The sequence below is a fragment of the Cyprinus carpio genome, chromosome A5 (genome assembly GCF_018340385.1).
Source record: "Cyprinus carpio isolate SPL01 chromosome A5, ASM1834038v1, whole genome shotgun sequence".
NCBI lineage: Eukaryota > Metazoa > Chordata > Actinopteri > Cypriniformes > Cyprinidae > Cyprinus > Cyprinus carpio.
The window spans coordinates 24,970,841-24,988,377 of NC_056576.1; the positions used below are offsets into that span (position 1 = coordinate 24,970,841).

Consider the following 17,537-nt stretch of genomic DNA (forward strand, 5'->3'; position numbering starts at 1 on the left):
GGATATAAATACAGATGACCAGAATATGAAACAGAGTACTACTGCTGTTTAGGTACTGAGACAGAAACCGTAGACTTGGAAAAAGTAAATAATTAATTTTTGTTTCTTTCTATTTCATTATCCTAGCATATTGTGTTTTTACTTGTTTTCACCAGGTATTAATCACTCTGCATTGTTTTTGATGTTATAGCAACACTGTAACTGCAATCTCATAGACATTATTAGAATTTGGCAGCAATAAAATTTTCAGCAGGATGGGAAAACAAGCTCAAACCTCAGTAAAAGACAAACCCACTGTGCAGACTAAGGTCAGTAACCCATCTTATATTTTGCTAGACATTTATTGTGTCCTTCAGATTGATTAACAGATTTTTTTTTTTTTAACTCTAGCTGAAAGTGGAAAGGTCAGTCGACCGGCCAGTTCGATGTCCATTTGCTGTTCATTTGCGAAACTACACGGATGGCTCGATCCACCAAGATACGCTGCATCACAAAGCTGTTAAGGTATCTTTAAATTGCAATCTTAAACTGCATGTTTATAACAGTTCTGAACTAAAGAGAACAATGTTCTTTAGCTTAACACAATAAAGTGATATGTTACAATATCAACTAAAAATGTAAATGTGAATGCAGTTTTACTGATTTTGCAAAACAAGAAAAAATACTTTAAATATGTATTTATTTTTCCCCCTCCAGAATATGGCCTGCAATTCCAAAACTTGTGAAGGCTCCATCATGAATCCCAAAACTCTGATGCATGGTCCTTCCAAGATCACACCTTCCTCAGATGACATCCTCAACCAGGCATTGAATTTCATCGATCAGTACTACAAATCATTCAAAATGTAAGAGCAATGTACTCTGTACAATAATGATAATAATAATAATAATAATAATAATAATAATAATAATAATAATAATAATAAATATTAGCCTATTTTAATTGCATTACAATGAAACCACGGCAAGTATTCCAATGAATGATATTGTAGGTCAGACTTAAAATGTAATTTTATACAGTATGTAACGGGACCTTCTCACCATCCAGTCTGACTGAAAATTAAGCACTCTTGACAAGCTTAAGTCATCACGCAGGCGTATTAAGATATGATTGTGTGGGTGGAGAGGCGGAGTTCCTATCAACTGCGTTTTCTTATGGTTTCAGGAACCCGTCAAAGTAGAATAAAAGATTTACTCTTTATTAAAGAAAAAAGAAACGATTATATTTCGTTCGTCTTTTAAACCAGGGATGGAAATGTGACAGTTGGTTTACTTTACAAGGTGAATAACCTGTTCTTACCATTTGCGCAGCCCGAATCAAACGGAGCACCAGGCTCGGATTGACAGGGTCACACTGGAGATCACCCTGACTGGCTCCTACACACTCACTACAGATGAGCTCACTTTTGGGGCCAAATATGCTTGGAGAAACGCGCCGAGGTGCATTGGCAGGATCCAGTGGGCCAATTTACAGGTTTGATAGCCTATTTTTCGCGGACATTATGGCTAGCACTTATACATCAATGTTAGGCGTTTATACTAAGTAGGCCTATGTCTCTTCTACAGCTTTTCGATGCGCGTCAGTGCAAGACCGCCAAGGACATGTTTCATGCCTTGTGTACTCATATTTATTATGCCACCAATGGAGGAAACTTGAGGTAAGTTGAATTTATTTATGGCTATAGTCATCATCAATCCTGTAACTAGTATATTATTGTGTGGGCGATTTATCGCCGCAGAAAGTCTTGATACAACAGCAAATGCCGTGACGCAGTTTTGAAAAAGAAACAGAAAAGACCATTGTAATTTTAAAAGTAAAAAAAAAAAAATCTTTGCACCTCTTTATAACTCTGGAATTAGAAACTAAATTGTATAATTTATATTATTATTGTTTTTGTTGTTATATTATTATTATTATTATTATTGAGTTTACAGGGTAGGCCTATGGCGGTTTTGCTGTTATAGAAAAATAAATATTTCTGTCATATTTAAAATAGAATTCTATTCGAATCCTGTTCTGAATGTATACGTGTTTTTAAAAACATACTGCAATAATAATAGTTTTTAGTCATGTAACATACAAAATACACTTCTATGCCCGTTAAAATGTTCTCAAAATGTAGGCTATCGAATAGCAAGAACGAAAGTAAATAGCCTATTTAATTTTAATAAAATGTAAATTCGTCCCCTGCACGGAAGGTTTTCACGGGAAATAAGCAATCACCCCCTAAAATGTCGATCATGTAAAAGAACAGACCCATAATAATGAAATCATTATCATAAAATATAATTATAAATATAAAATAAATAATTTTATTTATTTATCAAGTAATTCGGTGAATTAAATAAGCTTCTAAGTGGAAAAATAGATTATATTAACGAATAATTGCGTTGGATAGAACCATTTCTCCTGCTCATCGAAACACACGCAAATGTTGAAAGACAGAACCACAGACAGCGTTCTTTCCAGACAACCATTGCCACATTATTACATTACATTAAAACATTGTTATATAAAATTAATTCTGATAAATGCATCTCGGTTTCCACACAAATATGAAGTACCAATAATAATAAATGTTTCTTGAGCAGCAAATGATATTAGAATTAATTCTGAAGGATCATGTGACACTGAAGACTGGAGTAATGATGCTGAAAATGAATTTTTCAAAATGCATTTTAAATTACATTTTTAAATATATTAATATATAAAATAATTATTTTTAATTGTTATAATTCATAATATTGCTGCTTTTCCGTTTTTTTTTTTTTTTTTTTTGTATGTGTTTTTAAATGTTTTAATACTTGTTTTGTTTGAGACTTAAAAAAAAAAATAATAATTCCAAATCTTACTGACCCCAAATTGTAGGCTACATGTAATATTTATTTTAAATTGCCTAGTATGTGCAAGTAAATTTATTTAAACTGGATGTTATGTTAAATTGTGTTATGTTCTGTAATTGCTGTTGAAAGTGAAGTGAAAGTGAAAGTCGTGACATTTGCCAAGTATGGTAACCCATACTCGGAATCGGTGCTCTGGATTTAACCCATCCAAGTGCACACACACAGCAGTGAGAAGTGTACACACCGTGAACACACACCCGGAGCAGTGGGCAGCTATATATCCAGCGCCCGGGGAGTAACTGGGGGTTCAGTGCCTTGCTCAAGGGCACTTCAGCCATGGGTGTTGAGGGTGGAAGAGAGCGCTGTGCATTCACTCCCTCCCACCTACAACTCCTGCCAGCACAGAGACTCGAACCTGTGACCTTCTGGTTACAAGTCCAATTCTCTAACCATTAGGCCACAACTGCCCCCGTTAATATATCTTTCAGGAAAAAAATATGCTAAATTTTCACTAACATTTTTACTGATGAAACGTAAAGACAATAAACACGGTTGTGAAAATATATGGTTTATGTGTGTTTTTCAAGTCATCTCCAGGTAATAAATAAATAAAGTATATGAATAACGCAGTGCTAATTGACATATCATTTAATATAGAAACTATAAAATATTTTCCTGCCTTATTCAGTGATAAAAATGGGGAAAAAGTGTTCGTAGAAGCCTATATAAACCATAAAATTGTCATTAGGAAAATATAGGACAAAAATATTTTATTTTTATCCAAGTTTATTTTGTCCAAGTCCAGTGTACCATTAAATATGACAATGACTTTGATTAATTGAGGACCGCTCATTTTCCTTTTGGTTTTGGTAGATCTACCATCACTGTGTTCCCTAAAAGAACAGACGGAGAGCATGATTTCCGTGTGTGGAACAGTCAGCTTATAAAGTACGCAGGCTATCAGATGGAAGATGGTAGTGTGATTGGAGACCCATCAAGTGTGGAGTTTACACAGGTAACCAAAACAGAAGTATATAGTAACAGAAGTAATATTTAAAAAAAAAATATATATTTTAAATGGCATCTGTCAACCAAATTTTTGCATCTATTAAGAAATATTCACATATGAAAACTGCTGGAAATTTTCACTATTTCTATAGGTGTGCATTCACCTGGGATGGAAGCCAAAGTATGGTCAGTTTGATGTGCTTCCACTGGTCCTGCAGGCGAATGGAGAGGACCCTGAAGTTTTTGATATTCCTCCAGAACTGATCATGGAGGTCCCAATAGAGCACCCAGAGTAAGTGATTTGGGTCATTCCATGGAAAGGGGGATATATTTGATTTCTAAATTTTTTAAGGTAACAAGTTTTGTATAGTTATATATAAAATATATATATTTACGTGTTATTCTGTAATCAGACAGTGTTATGTTCTGCTTTTGTTCAGGTATGAATGGTTCAAAGATCTAAACCTCAAGTGGTATGCAATTCCTGCAGTGGCCAACATGCTCATGGAAATTGGTGGTCTGGAATTCACAGCATGTCCATTCAATGGCTGGTACATGGGCACAGAGATCGGAGTCAGGGACTTCTGTGACAGCCAGCGCTACAACATTTTGGAGGTAGTTCGGCTTCACTGTCTCACGACGATAGCATTACACATCCCGCAACTTTTAATACTAATGTTTTGCTTTTACTGCTTTATATCCTGTAGCGGGTCGGCCAGCTAATGGGCTTAGAGACACGCAAACTGTCTTCATTGTGGAAAGACCAAGCACTTGTGGCTATTAATGTTGCAGTGATTCATAGCTACCAGGTAAAGATGAAATATATGGTAGAAATATTGATATGCATATTGATTTAAGATCCTGCAGTCTCACTGTTATAGTTTCTGAAACAAAATTCATGAAAATAGATTTAGGAAAGATTTTAAAGCCATTTAGATATTTATTGGTCTTAATATTGCTACATTTGTGTGCAGAAAAATAAGGTCACCATCACGGACCACCATTCAGCCAGCGAGTCTTTCATGCTGCATTTGGAGACAGAAGTTCGTCTACGTGGAGGCTGTCCAGCTGATTGGGTGTGGTTGGTCCCGCCCATGTCTGGCTCCCTCACCCCCGTGTACCATCAGGAGATGCTCAACTACATCCTTTCCCCCTTCTTCTACTACCAGGTATCAGACTTTCTGATTAATCATCATCAGACATAACTTATGAACAAGACAGGTACCCCTGTCCAGATACACTACTGTTCAAAAGTTTGAAGATTTGTTTTCTTTTGAAAGAAATTAATACTTGTATCTATCAAGGATGCATTAAACTGATCAAGAGAGAGTAAATACATTCATAATGTTACAAAAGATTTCTGTTGGAAATAAACACTGTTCTTTTGAACTGTCTAATCATCAAAGTGTCATGAAAAAGATTAATCATAGCAAATCAGCATATTAGAATGAATTCTGAAGGATCATGTGACAAAAAAATACAAAACTTTTGTGTCTATAAAGAAAACTTTGAAATTAGCAGTGTGAACACGGTGTAAATTTGTGGTGTTTTTGAAGGCTGATGCATGGCTAACACACAAGTGGAAAGATGAGAAGAAAGGTCTTCGAAGATGTAAGGTCAGCTTCAAAGGACTCATAAGGTAAAGACCAGCAGCTTTTCCAAACAAAACAACACTGCACTACATTCATGCCAACTACCAATGCCATAACATCAAAATATGTGTTCTTTCTTTTTAGAGCAGTGTTTTTTTCTCAAATGCTCATCAAAGCAGTCATGGCCAAGAGGGTGTGCTGCACTGTTCTCTATGCTACAGAAACAGGGAAGTCACTGACCTTTGCCAAAAAACTGAACACCATGCTCAACCGTGCCTTCGACTCCAAGGTAAGAAATGCTGTCTTTAAAAAATGCTTCTCAAATATTGTATTAATACCAGATCAGTATATGAAAAGCAACATTTGTTGGTGTTTCCTAATATAGCTGGTATGCATGGAGGACTATGATTTCAGTGAGCTTGAGACAGAGAGCCTTCTGATGGTGGTCACCAGTACTTTCGGCAATGGGGAAAGCCCAGGAAATGGAGTGGTATGGTCATAATATTGCAAATAATTGTATATATAAATATATGAAATCAGTATACCACCATTCAAAAGTTTGGACCAGTAAGATCATTTTTTTCAGTAAGATTTTTGAAGTCTCTTATGCTCAGCAAGGTTGCATTTATTTGATAAAAATACAGTAACATTCTTATAATGTGAAATATTATTACCATTTAAAAAAACTATTTTCTATTTTAATATATTGTAAATAATTTCTGTGATGGCAAAGCTGAATTTTCAGCAGACATTATTCCAGGCTTTGGTGTCACATGACCCTCCAGAAATCATTCTTACATGCTGACTTGGAGTTTAAGAAACTTGTCATATTATTAATAATGTTGAAAACAGTTGTGCCGCATAATATTTCAGTAGAAACCATGATGTGATTTTGGTGAACATGAAGTTCAAAAGAACAACATTGATTTAAAATAGATTTTTTTTGTAACATTATAAAAGCCTTACTGACTCCAAACATTTGAACAGTAGTGTATAAAAATAATAATTTCTAGAGGAATTCAAAGTTGATTGTGGTTCATTGCAAATTCTAAACATTTTATTATCATTTTCTTTCCCCCAGAGTTTCAAGAAGCAGCTTTTCAGCTTGCAAAACCTGAAAAACACCGTCAGGTTTGTATCCTAGCACTGCAAAGATCATCACCTGTAAATATTCTGTTGTAGAGCAGAAGCCCTGACATGTTCTTCTCACTACAGGTACAGCGTGTTTGGCCTTGGCTCACGTGTGTACCCACAATTCTGTGCCTTTGCCCATGCTGTGGATGACAAGCTTGCTGAGTTGGGGGCCAAGCGTCTGACTGCCACAGGGGAGGGAGATGAACTTAATGGGCAGGATGAGGCTTTCTCTGCTTGGGCTTGCACTGCTTTTAAGGTTAGCAAGGGCTTGGAAATTATGATTCAAGGAAACAAATAAATACATCTGCTACCACTATAGCAAACAAATGACACATGTGTTTTTAATTTAGATGCATGTGAGGAGTTTAACATTAAAAAACAGCTGAAAGCTGTTGAGCAACAGTCGGACGACTGGGACCCACAGAGATACAGAGTGCAGCATAACAGTTGCACTCTGGACCGAGTTACAGGTACAAATCTACCTCTACTTATCAAAACCCTAATAATTCAGTCAATAAAATTTTATCAAACCTCAATAAATTTGATTTCACGGTATTTATATGCATGTATCTTCTTTTTTTACAGCACTGTCAGCTCTTCACTCTAAAACTGTGTTTCCTATGACGCTGAAAAGAAGGCAGAAACTGCAGTGCGCTCAATCAAGGTTTGATCCAACAACTTCACTAAAACTTGTAAACATTTTTGACAGCGCTGTTTATTTAAACTTATTTATTCCTTTTTCAGTCGTTCTACTATCCTGGTTGAGCTGAAGACAGATGGAAACACAGAGGCCTTGAACTTTGCCCCTGGAGATCATGTGGGGATTTTTCCAGAGAATTCTCAAGAGCTGGTGGATGGTATTTTGAAGCACCTCCCAGATGCCCCTCCAGTCAACCAGAGTTTTCACCTGGAGTCCCTTTCAGACTCTAGCCATGGTAACTATCACTAATGGCAGTTATAATAAACTATATACAATTCTAGTTGGGAAGTGTTTCTGTTGAGCCCCAAAATTCAAGCTTATTTTTTATGGATCTTTCCCATGGTGTCTTTCAGAGGAAAAGAGATGGCTGACAGATGATCGTATCCCTGCTTGCACACTGGTGCAGGCTCTTACATACTTCCTTGATGTCACAACTCCACCTTCGCAAAGCCTGCTGCGCAAACTCTCTACAGTGGCGGGTCAGGAAGAGGATCGCAAACGACTTGAAGCACTTGCATCTGTAATTGCGCTACATTCGTCCTTTTTAAGAATTTAAATGGGGCACATGTTCATGATTTTGTACGAAATGACACATATTTTCAGTGGATGCATTTACAAGATTCCTCCATTTCTCCATAGGATTTCCAGGAATACTCTACATGGAAAGATTTCTACAGGCCCACCTTCTTGGAGGTGCTCGAAGAATTTGCTTCTCTGAAGGTCCCTGCCACCTTCCTTCTCAGCCAGCTTCCTCTGCTGAAGCCTCGTCTGTACTCGGTCAGCTCCTCATTGGACCGTCATCCGAACGAACTACACCTCACAGTATCTGTGGTGGAGTACCACACCCAGGGTATGATACTAACTTATAACAAACATACAAAACAAAGACATTAGACAATAACTGAAAGCCAAGTTTCACCATAAATGAGGATAATGGTCTGTTCTGTTTTACTGTAGGTGGAAAGGGCCCACTGCATCTGGGCACCTGCAGCACATGGTTTAACACCATCAAAAGAGGACACACAGTTCCCTGCTTTGTTCACCGGTACTGATAGTTAAAAGCTGAATATAAATATCTCATTTTAAATAAAATGGCATTTTGGCTTTCTGTATTCCATATCTTAATAAAACAGAAAACTTGACTTGCTCGTTATTTCAGCTCGGGTGGATTCCATCTCCCAGAAGACCCCAGCACTCCAGTTCTTCTGATAGGAGCTGGTAGTGGTATTGCTCCTTTCCGCAGCTTCTGGCAACAGCGCTTCCACGACATGAAAAAGACAGGTAATCTATGCGACCTAATTTAGTTTTTACGTTTTCATGAAATTCAGACAAAAAAAGCATATAATGTCTTAAGATTCAATGAGGTTCTACCCAAAACAGTTATCACAGTATCCAGTATTTTATTTAAGATTGTATTTGTCTTTAGTTTCTCTTTTAAATCTTTAACGATTTTGTCCTAAATAGTTTGTCTTATTTAACCCACTCATTTTTAGGTCTTCAAATTAGTCCTATGACACTGCTATTTGGGTGTCGTGATTCAGAAACAGACCATCTGTATAAAGTAGAAACGCTGAAGTTGAGACTTGATGGCATTCTGGGCGATGTCAAGGCAGCTTACTCTCGGCAACCTGGTAAACCAAAGGTACGTCTCTGAAGTTCCGTTCATGCTGTATTTTACTAGAAATAATGGTTATGTTTGTGTCAAAATCCAGTTCCATCCAGTCAGTCTATTTTGTTCATCAAATGCATTTACACTGGGATCAGTTGGTGTCTTCAGTCTGTAACTGTAAGCTTGTGTTGTTTGGAGCAGATGTATGTGCAGGATGTCTTGAGGGAGCAGCTCTCTGAAAAAGCCGTGGAGGTTCTACACAAAAACGCAGGCCATCTGTATGTCTGCGGTGGCATGAACATGGCCCGAGATGTTGCTTGCACTTTGCAAGATATCCTGGCAAGTAAAACAGGCATGGCCATCGCAGAAGCTGGAGAATATCTGGAGAGGATGAAGGTGAGCTCGCAAAATGCATTTAGACTCATTAGTTTCGATCTTAATATGAACTGCCTTGTGACCAGTGAACTCATGCCATCATCTTTTATTTATTTATTTTTGGCAGGTTGAGAAGAGATACCATGAAGACATTTTTGGAGCTTAATGGCAGAGATCTGCTGCATCACATGAAGAAAAAATGCACTTTTAACTACTGTGATTCAAATGTGCTTTCACTGTGTATATTCTTGAACAGTTTTAAACTGATGTAAATATAACTTCTCTGTGTCAGTATGGACAAACGGGAGGATTAATTACACATGTACCCTTATTGTATGATGGGCAAAGCTCTGTGATTTAAAATGCTCTATTTTAAGAGGAAAATATATGGCTTTATTTTATTGAGCTCATTTCTTTTGTTTTTATTTCATTTCTGAAAGTTACTTCTGACATTTTCTAATGCCTTCTATGTACTGTATGACTTTTGAGACATGCCGACTTAACTGTTCTAAGCAATAAGCAGCTAGCATTTGATAATTATATTTTATTTTATTAATGATCGTTCTTAGATAATTTATAATGAAATGGACTTGATTTAGGTAAAGACATAAAATAAATGTAAATGAAATGTATCTTTGTCTAATTGAATAAATAAAAAAAAAATGGTCAAATTTGGATAAAGTGTGTGTTTGTGGGGGGTGCAATGAAATCTAATCACAGTGCAAAATAAAATTTAGTGTGATTAAAGACACAATGAAACAAAGGAATTAAACAGATATACTGTTTTAACACAATCACATCTAAATAAGTAATCAAACAGTAGAAGGTAAATCTCTTATTTCTTCATATTCTTTCATGTTGTTCCAAAGGCACACAGCCATAGTAAAAGTAACCAAACAAAATGAAACAAATGGTTATGAACATTCTATATCGTGCTGTGACATGAGTGGAATTAGCAAGATTGAACTAAATTGAAAGTGGAAGATGCAGAACTGCAAAACGCAGCTAATCAGAGAGACATTCTAGAGAAGAATGATAGTGAAAGCGAATGAGAAGGAAACACCCAGAAAACCAGTTACTCTAAAAATTCTTATCTAAACAGAGAACAAAAGAGACAAAGATCATTGCGGGAATAGGAAGAAAGAAAAAAATTTCAGTAGCGTTAAGTAATGTTTAGGCACCACACAATTGAATGCAATTTCCACTGAGGTGTCACGTGACAGTACTGCCATGAGTTAACCCACAGGTCAGTTCAGTGAGAAGCTTCGCCCAACACTGACCTCTTCAGAGACAGAAATGGCCACAGGTAAGCAAAATAAGTGTTTGTTCAATATTTATGAACAAAATGAATGTATGTTTGTTACTCAGACACAAACTAAAAGCCTTTTAGACAAGCATTCGATCATTTCATAAACTAGTCTACATTAGCTTGCCAGAATTGCCACAAAAGTCCAAGAAAATATTGAAATGCTTTAAAATAATACGAGTAACAGCTACACTAATCTTTCTGAATTTGCTTTCCTGTTTGTGTCTCAGGATGCTCATGCCGAGGGTGCCAGAGAGTGCAGCAGATCCAGCTTTACGATTGACAACTGCCAGCTGCAACCTGACACCAGCCAGATGATGAGGAGAAGATCAGTCTCCTCGGATGGATTTCACAGGAAGTATACCATTACAAACTAAAGCCCATACCAGATATGGCAAGGAGGAAGAGTTTGTTAAACGAGAGATGCCAACTTATCAGAGACCAGTGGTTTTCAATCCCAAGGTCCCCCACTGTTGTATATTCATTATAAAAATGCCCATGGAACTTTAAAATTACATTCATTTCCAGGTCTAAGAAATCACATTTTTAAATTAGGGTACCTCATATATAAAGGTTTGTCAAGTCTGTGTGAACCCTGGTTCTTAAAAGAAAAAAATTGAATTAAAATAATAAGTTTACCTTAATTTATTGCCATATTATATATATATATATATATATATATAAATTTATATATTATATATATATATATATATATATAAATTTAAGACATCTAAAGCACCAGACACTTGGTTTAAGACCAGTGCATGTTATAACATCCACAATACACGATTTCATCAAATTACAATTTATAGGGGCTTGTTGTAATAAAGACAAAGACCTAATACTATGACCTTGAATTTTTGAAGATTTTTGACTTCAGCCACATCAGTGACATTCAGCAAATCAATGCTGAATGAAATCTGAATTAAATGTAAATTTGTATTGCTTGATCAAGCTACCAAACTTATTTGTATGTAGTCTCTAAAGTGATCTCTTAATAAAAACACACTTTGGAAAAGAGCACAATTACTTTTAATTCATTTATTTACAAACAATACAAAATAGAACACGGAATCAAGTCTGCTGCAGCATCATGTTCATATCCCGCTCTATATGGAAAAAAAAGTCATTCAGTAAACCTAAACAAGAAATTTGGGCACAAAGCAATTTGTTAAAGGTGAAAATTTACCAACAAAAAACCAACTGCTGGGTCTTTATTTCCGATGTGACTTCTTAGATGCAGCAGCCTCTCTACGACCTTGTTTTAAACCCTGTGAACGAGACAAGAGTATGAGCTCTGATTGAAAAACAACCATGTGCATGAAAAGACACTTGTGAATGGCAAGAAGTTCCAAATGGTAAAACTGTACCAGATAGTATCCCGTGTGATAGCCACTCATGTACCAGGAAATAAGCATACTGCCCAAAGCTTCATCATCCTCTAGAGAGTCTGGACTCATCGGTGGAGGTGGCGGGATCATCTGGACCAGCAATAATTTCACATTTTAGTTGATTTGCTCCCATAAAAAGCTGTATGTGCTTCTTAAAATGCCATTACTAGATCACTTTTCATGTAAGAATATGCTTATTTCCAGCTGGCTCTTACTGGGGGACCGGGTGGAATCATGGGAGGCCATCCAGGGAAGAAAGGTCCAGGACCTTCTGATCGTCTACCATCCATCTGTAGAAAACAGAGTATTTTGTGTGATGCAATATTAAAACCATTTAACTGACAAGCTAATGCAATGTTGCGTACTGCCTTTTATAACAAGAAAAGAGAGCATCACAGCGCTCAATATTCACCTTTTGGAAATGAGGTCCTGGTGGGGGTCCAGGTGGGAAACCAGGAACCCATGTTGGAGGTCCCATGGGAGATCTGCCTTTAGATTTGTGCTTCTGATGACCGGACTGCTGTGGGGTAAAAGATCGATCACTCTCCTCTGTCGAAGACCCAGCCTCTTTGACCTGCAGTTAGACAAATGAAAAGCAATATTATACAACCGCATTATTAAAGGAATAGTTCACCCAAAAATAAAAAACCTGATAAAAATGTACTCGCTGTTATGCCATTCAAGATGTCGAGGAGTTTGTTTCCTCATCAGAACAGATTTGGAGAAATTTAGCAGTACATCATTTGCTCATCAATAGATCCTCTGCAGTGAATGAGCGTTCAATCAGCTGATAAAAACATCACAATAATCCACAACACGGCTCCAGTCCATCAGTTATCATTACTTGTGAAGCGGAAAGCTACATGTTTAACTTCAAATCACTGCTTCCGGGTAAAATACAAGTCCTCTTTCCATAATATTGCTTTTCTCCAGTAAAAAGGTTCCGTCACCTGAATCAGGAGAGAAAAAACAAGCAAAAACAGTTCCAGACAAATACGCTGCTAGATTTTGTTGTGAGAGGAGAATGGGAGATTTCCCTTTTCTCTTCTCAGAGATTTCTCTCTTCTTCACTGGAAGAAGCGGTACTATGGATTTGGTCAGAAGCGATGGTTTAAAGTTAAAAACACCTTAATGAAGAATTTGTTCTTACACACATGCAGCTTTTTGCTTCACAAGATGTTAATTGATGGACTGGAGTCATGCAGATTATTGTGATGTTTTAATCAGCCGTTTGGATTCTCATTCTGACGGCACCCATTCACTGCAGAGGATCCATTGGTGAGCAAGTGATGTGAGGCCAAATTTCTGTTCCGATGAAGAAATTAAAAAAAATAAATAAACCTCATCTACGACTTGAATAGCCTGTAGGTAAATACATTTATGCAATTTTTTTCTTTTTGGGTGAACCATTTCTTAAATCTCTCAAATGACTAGAGTGTCTAATTAAAAGCGGTGTCACGTTTTCTACATACATCTGCTGTTTTTTTGACCGTCTTCATCCAAATCTGAAGCCTCTGTCAGAAGTTCACTGAGGTTCTGCTCTTCCTCATTACCATACTCAGTATAACAGACCACACAGGTGCCCTTCTCCTGGTCGATTGAGGAAATCGTAGCAGCATACAAGTTGCCATCTTCAGACCAGAACGCATAACAGGAGTCCCCAACTTGCCACTGTAGAACACATTTCAGCTCATCTGCATTGACTTGTATTATCTGGACACTTCAAATCAATAAGTACTGACACTTTTCATGATTACCTCTTTATCAGGTGCTGCGTTACATCTTTTTCTGCTTTTACTCTTTTTGTTGTTTTTCCGCTTCTTCCCAGGGTTATCTTTTTCGTGTGGTGTCACATTATCCTCTCCTTTCAGTGCAATCTATATGGTAAAGGAGGAGGAGGAGGAGCAGAGAGAAAAACATCAGGGTTACTGAAGAAGCGAAGTACAATGCGATGGTCGCATGTCTTTAAAGCGTTATTTACCTTGAACGACGCAACCGCTTTATCATATGCTTTAATTAAAGCTGTATCATCCCAAATGTCAGAATCATCACTCTGAAAAGAGAAAAGAGATCACTGGCCAATGAACTCTGCAGAAAGATTTCTGTTACATATTTCTCAGATGTTGTTACTCCAATTAACTTTAAGACCAAAACCACAAAACAAAAGCACTGCAAACTAGAAATATCGGACTGGGCTTTTAATGTGCAGCTAACACCATGCTAGCTGACGAGCAAAACAATCTGTTATTTTTTTACACAAGCCAGTGTAGCTCAATCGAATCACTTTTAAAATGGTTTAATACTCACTTCACCCGTCCCACGACAAAATATAACTTCTTCTGCACCATTCGCCATGGGAATTTAATATTTAAAACCGTAAATCAAAATTTCACAATTGCAACGTGCGCCACTGATGTACGCCAGCTGCTGATGACGCTCAAACCATGCGACACTAACGATGCCCGTTCTTTTGAGTCGAATCTTTTCAACAAACGGATCTAAAACGATGTGAACGATTCGCTCAGGATTCGGACTGAACAGTTCGACAACTGTTTCTTTCAGAAGTTCGATTACTGATGCGCTGAGCACCGTTAACAAATCAAATATACTGTAAAGTGTTTATTACTTGACAGTAATATATAACCACGCATACGAAACAGTTGGTTTTCATAAACAGCATTTACAATGTGCAAAAACTTAAGTCAATTTTTAGGGACCAGAAACCTGATCATATAATTCAGAGCAAACATTTCTGTAATGTATTTGGCAAAAAGGTTTTGTTGACTACGCATTTTACCCTTGAAATCTGAGGTAAGTGCAACTCTTTCATACTTTTTTTTGTGAGCAGTATACTGTATACATTAAGATTAAGGTGATGTAAAGGTTACGTTTCCAAACAATCCAAACATGTGGGTATCACTTTGAACTTGGTAAAAAGGTCATCTGTTTACCATCCTGACTGGACAATACGATTTTCATGGTCAACTTTACATTTATTTTTGCAAATGTTTGAATGTTTAGATTAGAGTGCACTTACTACTACGCTGTAATCAATTAATAAGTGGAGCGGCTGGAAACTATAGTGACCTCTCCTGGTTGGAGTTATTAACATCATCAACTGAAAAGCAATCGTTCCGCAGGCTTATATTTCAGACGTTTTAAACCGATCATCTGAGTCTAATATGATCCTGCGGGCCGCATTAAAAGACACTGCTGGCCGCCGGTTGCCCATTTCTTATCCACGTAATGAAAAAATTTATACGTCAGAGTGTTTAGAACCGGTTCTTTGAAACAAACTTTTCAAATGAGCCGATTCGCGAAAATGAGTCGGCTTCGACACATCGTACTCACCTGTTGCTTAGCAACTCAAATTGCCACCGCGTGAAAATCCCTGTCTCTGGCATATTTCTGCATGCAAATCTCTAATACCCCATTCACGATGCTGGTCGCTGCTTTAAGTTCATAGGTTGTGCTGCTAACGTTACATCGAGCGATGAGAATCACCCGCCGGAGAACACTATCCACGGGTCTGTAACGTTAGATGCTAAAAGCTGGAAGGAGAACCAGCTAATTTAGCTAATGTTGTCAAAACACTAAACAAGTATATTTTACTTTAACTTATAATGAATTAATTTTTCTCTTCAGGTAAATGTATCAAATACAACACATTTGCGGTTTCTCATACTATCTGGCAGAGATGGGACCAAGTCATACATGTGCAAGTCTCAAGTAAGTCTCAAGTCTTAACCTTCAAGTCTCAAGTAAGTCCCAAGTATTTTTTTCTTGGGCAAGTCAAGTCAAGTCAAGTCTCAAGCTATGTCAAGTCAAGTCAAGTCAAGTCCTGTATTAAGTCAAGTCAAGTCCAAGTCAAGTCACCTCATTATTGTAATTTTACCTGCAGAATCTGATCTTAATAAAGTGAAAAGACAAGATATAAGTAACTGTCAGTAAATTAAAATAATTTGGATTTGCATTGTAAATACTCATGTTCAGTAAAATACATCATGGAATCAAACAAAATTGTTACTTCATAAAATTATTTATGTTTCACTTCTGCCAACAGTGTTTGAAATGTTTTAAATTTTCAATATTGAGTCCATAAAACAAATAACAGCTTAACATCCAACAGACTCCTCTCTGAACACCTCCCTCTCTCTCTCTCAAACACAGTTTACATACAACATTAAACTTTGTTACATTTCTCCTCTCTCTCTCTCACACACACTCACTCTCACACACTCTCTCTCTCTCTCTCTCTCTCTCTCTCACACACTCTCTCGCTCACACACTCACTCTCTCTCTCACACACACTTACTCTCGCTCTCTCTCTCACACACACACACACACACACATACACACACTCACTCTCGCTCTCACACACACTTACTCTCGCTCTCTCACACACACACTCTCTCTCTCACACACACTCACTCTCTCACACACACACACACACTTACTCTCGCTCTCTCACACACACACTCTCGCTCTCTCTCTCACACACACACTCACTCTCACACACACACACTCTTACTCTCTCTCTCTCTCACACACACACTCACTCACACACACACACACACACACACTCGCACACACTCTCTTTCTCACACACACACTCTCTCGCTCTCTCACACACACTCCATAAGAGTATATCCATAAGTCATTACCTCTTTTACAAGGTATTGCACTTGCAAAATATAAGATTCGAGATTGTTTATTTTTATTTAAAGGAATTAATTAATTATAAAAGCGATTTAAGGGAATAAAGAAAAAGAAAGGCTTATTGTATTAGTGAAATAATTTTAACTATTTGCAACTAATATTTTATTTTTAATTATGCATGCATTGTCTCTAATAAAGGACATTATAGCATATTTTTAATTCAAAAAGGCAAAATGTAATAAATAAATAAAAATGTTAAATGTTTATCTACTTACATTTTACCAGGCATTCGTTCACTTCTTTAATCATTTTGACAATGATGAGCTAGACCGCTGAACTTTTTAGTCTTCCTAACAACAAACAGAGCGGTGCATAGTCCTAATGGAGTTCATCAGAGAAGCATCAAGAATATCAATATTTTGGCAGTGAATCTCTTATTTGCATCTTAAGTTTATTGCCAATAATAATGACAGGTTTGTGAAAGTGAAGAACATGGTGAGTTCGCGCAAAACACATCTTCAGCACAGCGACTCATTTGCACGTCTCTGATTGGCCATTGCGTTCAACAGACATGTCTGTGATTGGCTACAATGCTCAACGCTCGTCGTGAGTACCTTTAATGCAAAGGGAATATATATATATATAAAACTGTAAAATGCACTTTTCATGATTAGGTAATCGCGGCAGCTGTCGTCTTATTCACATTTGTTTTTCTGATTAATTGTTTTGCTCTATGAGAAAGACAAGGTAACAAAATATTCGGGGCTTTATTATAAACATTCGGGGCTTAAGCCTCCTTCGCCCAGCCCTAGCGCCGCCCCTGCAAGAAACGCGTTTTTTTGACGGCCTGCTATTGGATCGTTAGGAAAGATTAGATAAATGTGATCATTTATGTTTGGGCCTTTTTTGGGCCTGAAAT

The 17,537-nt window shown here is 37.2% G+C and overlaps 2 protein-coding genes across 2 annotated transcripts; one reads left to right on the forward strand and one right to left on the reverse strand.

Moving 5' to 3' along the window:
• Positions 1 to 9,902, forward strand: nos2a (nitric oxide synthase 2a, inducible). The gene is made up of 26 exons (XM_042757322.1): positions 1 to 84; positions 191 to 308; positions 391 to 504; positions 697 to 845; positions 1,312 to 1,474; positions 1,567 to 1,658; positions 3,718 to 3,859; positions 4,005 to 4,144; positions 4,293 to 4,467; positions 4,560 to 4,661; positions 4,827 to 5,021; positions 5,409 to 5,491; positions 5,589 to 5,733; positions 5,830 to 5,934; positions 6,526 to 6,575; positions 6,660 to 6,835; positions 6,929 to 7,048; positions 7,164 to 7,242; positions 7,323 to 7,513; positions 7,632 to 7,798; positions 7,918 to 8,128; positions 8,236 to 8,323; positions 8,438 to 8,559; positions 8,772 to 8,920; positions 9,089 to 9,283; positions 9,390 to 9,902. Exons 2-26 carry the CDS (start codon positions 255 to 257, stop codon positions 9,426 to 9,428), a joined length of 3,246 nt encoding a protein of 1,081 aa, XP_042613256.1. The 5' UTR covers positions 1 to 84; positions 191 to 254; the 3' UTR covers positions 9,429 to 9,902.
• Positions 9,903 to 11,581: 1,679 nt separating this feature from the next.
• LOC109086716 (survival motor neuron protein 1) lies at positions 11,582 to 14,425 on the reverse strand. The gene is made up of 9 exons (XM_042757371.1): positions 14,267 to 14,425; positions 13,941 to 14,012; positions 13,717 to 13,836; positions 13,436 to 13,630; positions 12,372 to 12,536; positions 12,175 to 12,249; positions 11,939 to 12,049; positions 11,758 to 11,839; positions 11,582 to 11,677 (listed from the first exon to the last, which is right to left on the reverse strand). Exons 1-8 carry the CDS (start codon positions 14,312 to 14,314, stop codon positions 11,783 to 11,785), a joined length of 843 nt encoding a protein of 280 aa, XP_042613305.1. The 5' UTR covers positions 14,315 to 14,425; the 3' UTR covers positions 11,582 to 11,677; positions 11,758 to 11,782.
• Between the last annotated feature and the right edge of the window lie 3,112 nt (positions 14,426 to 17,537).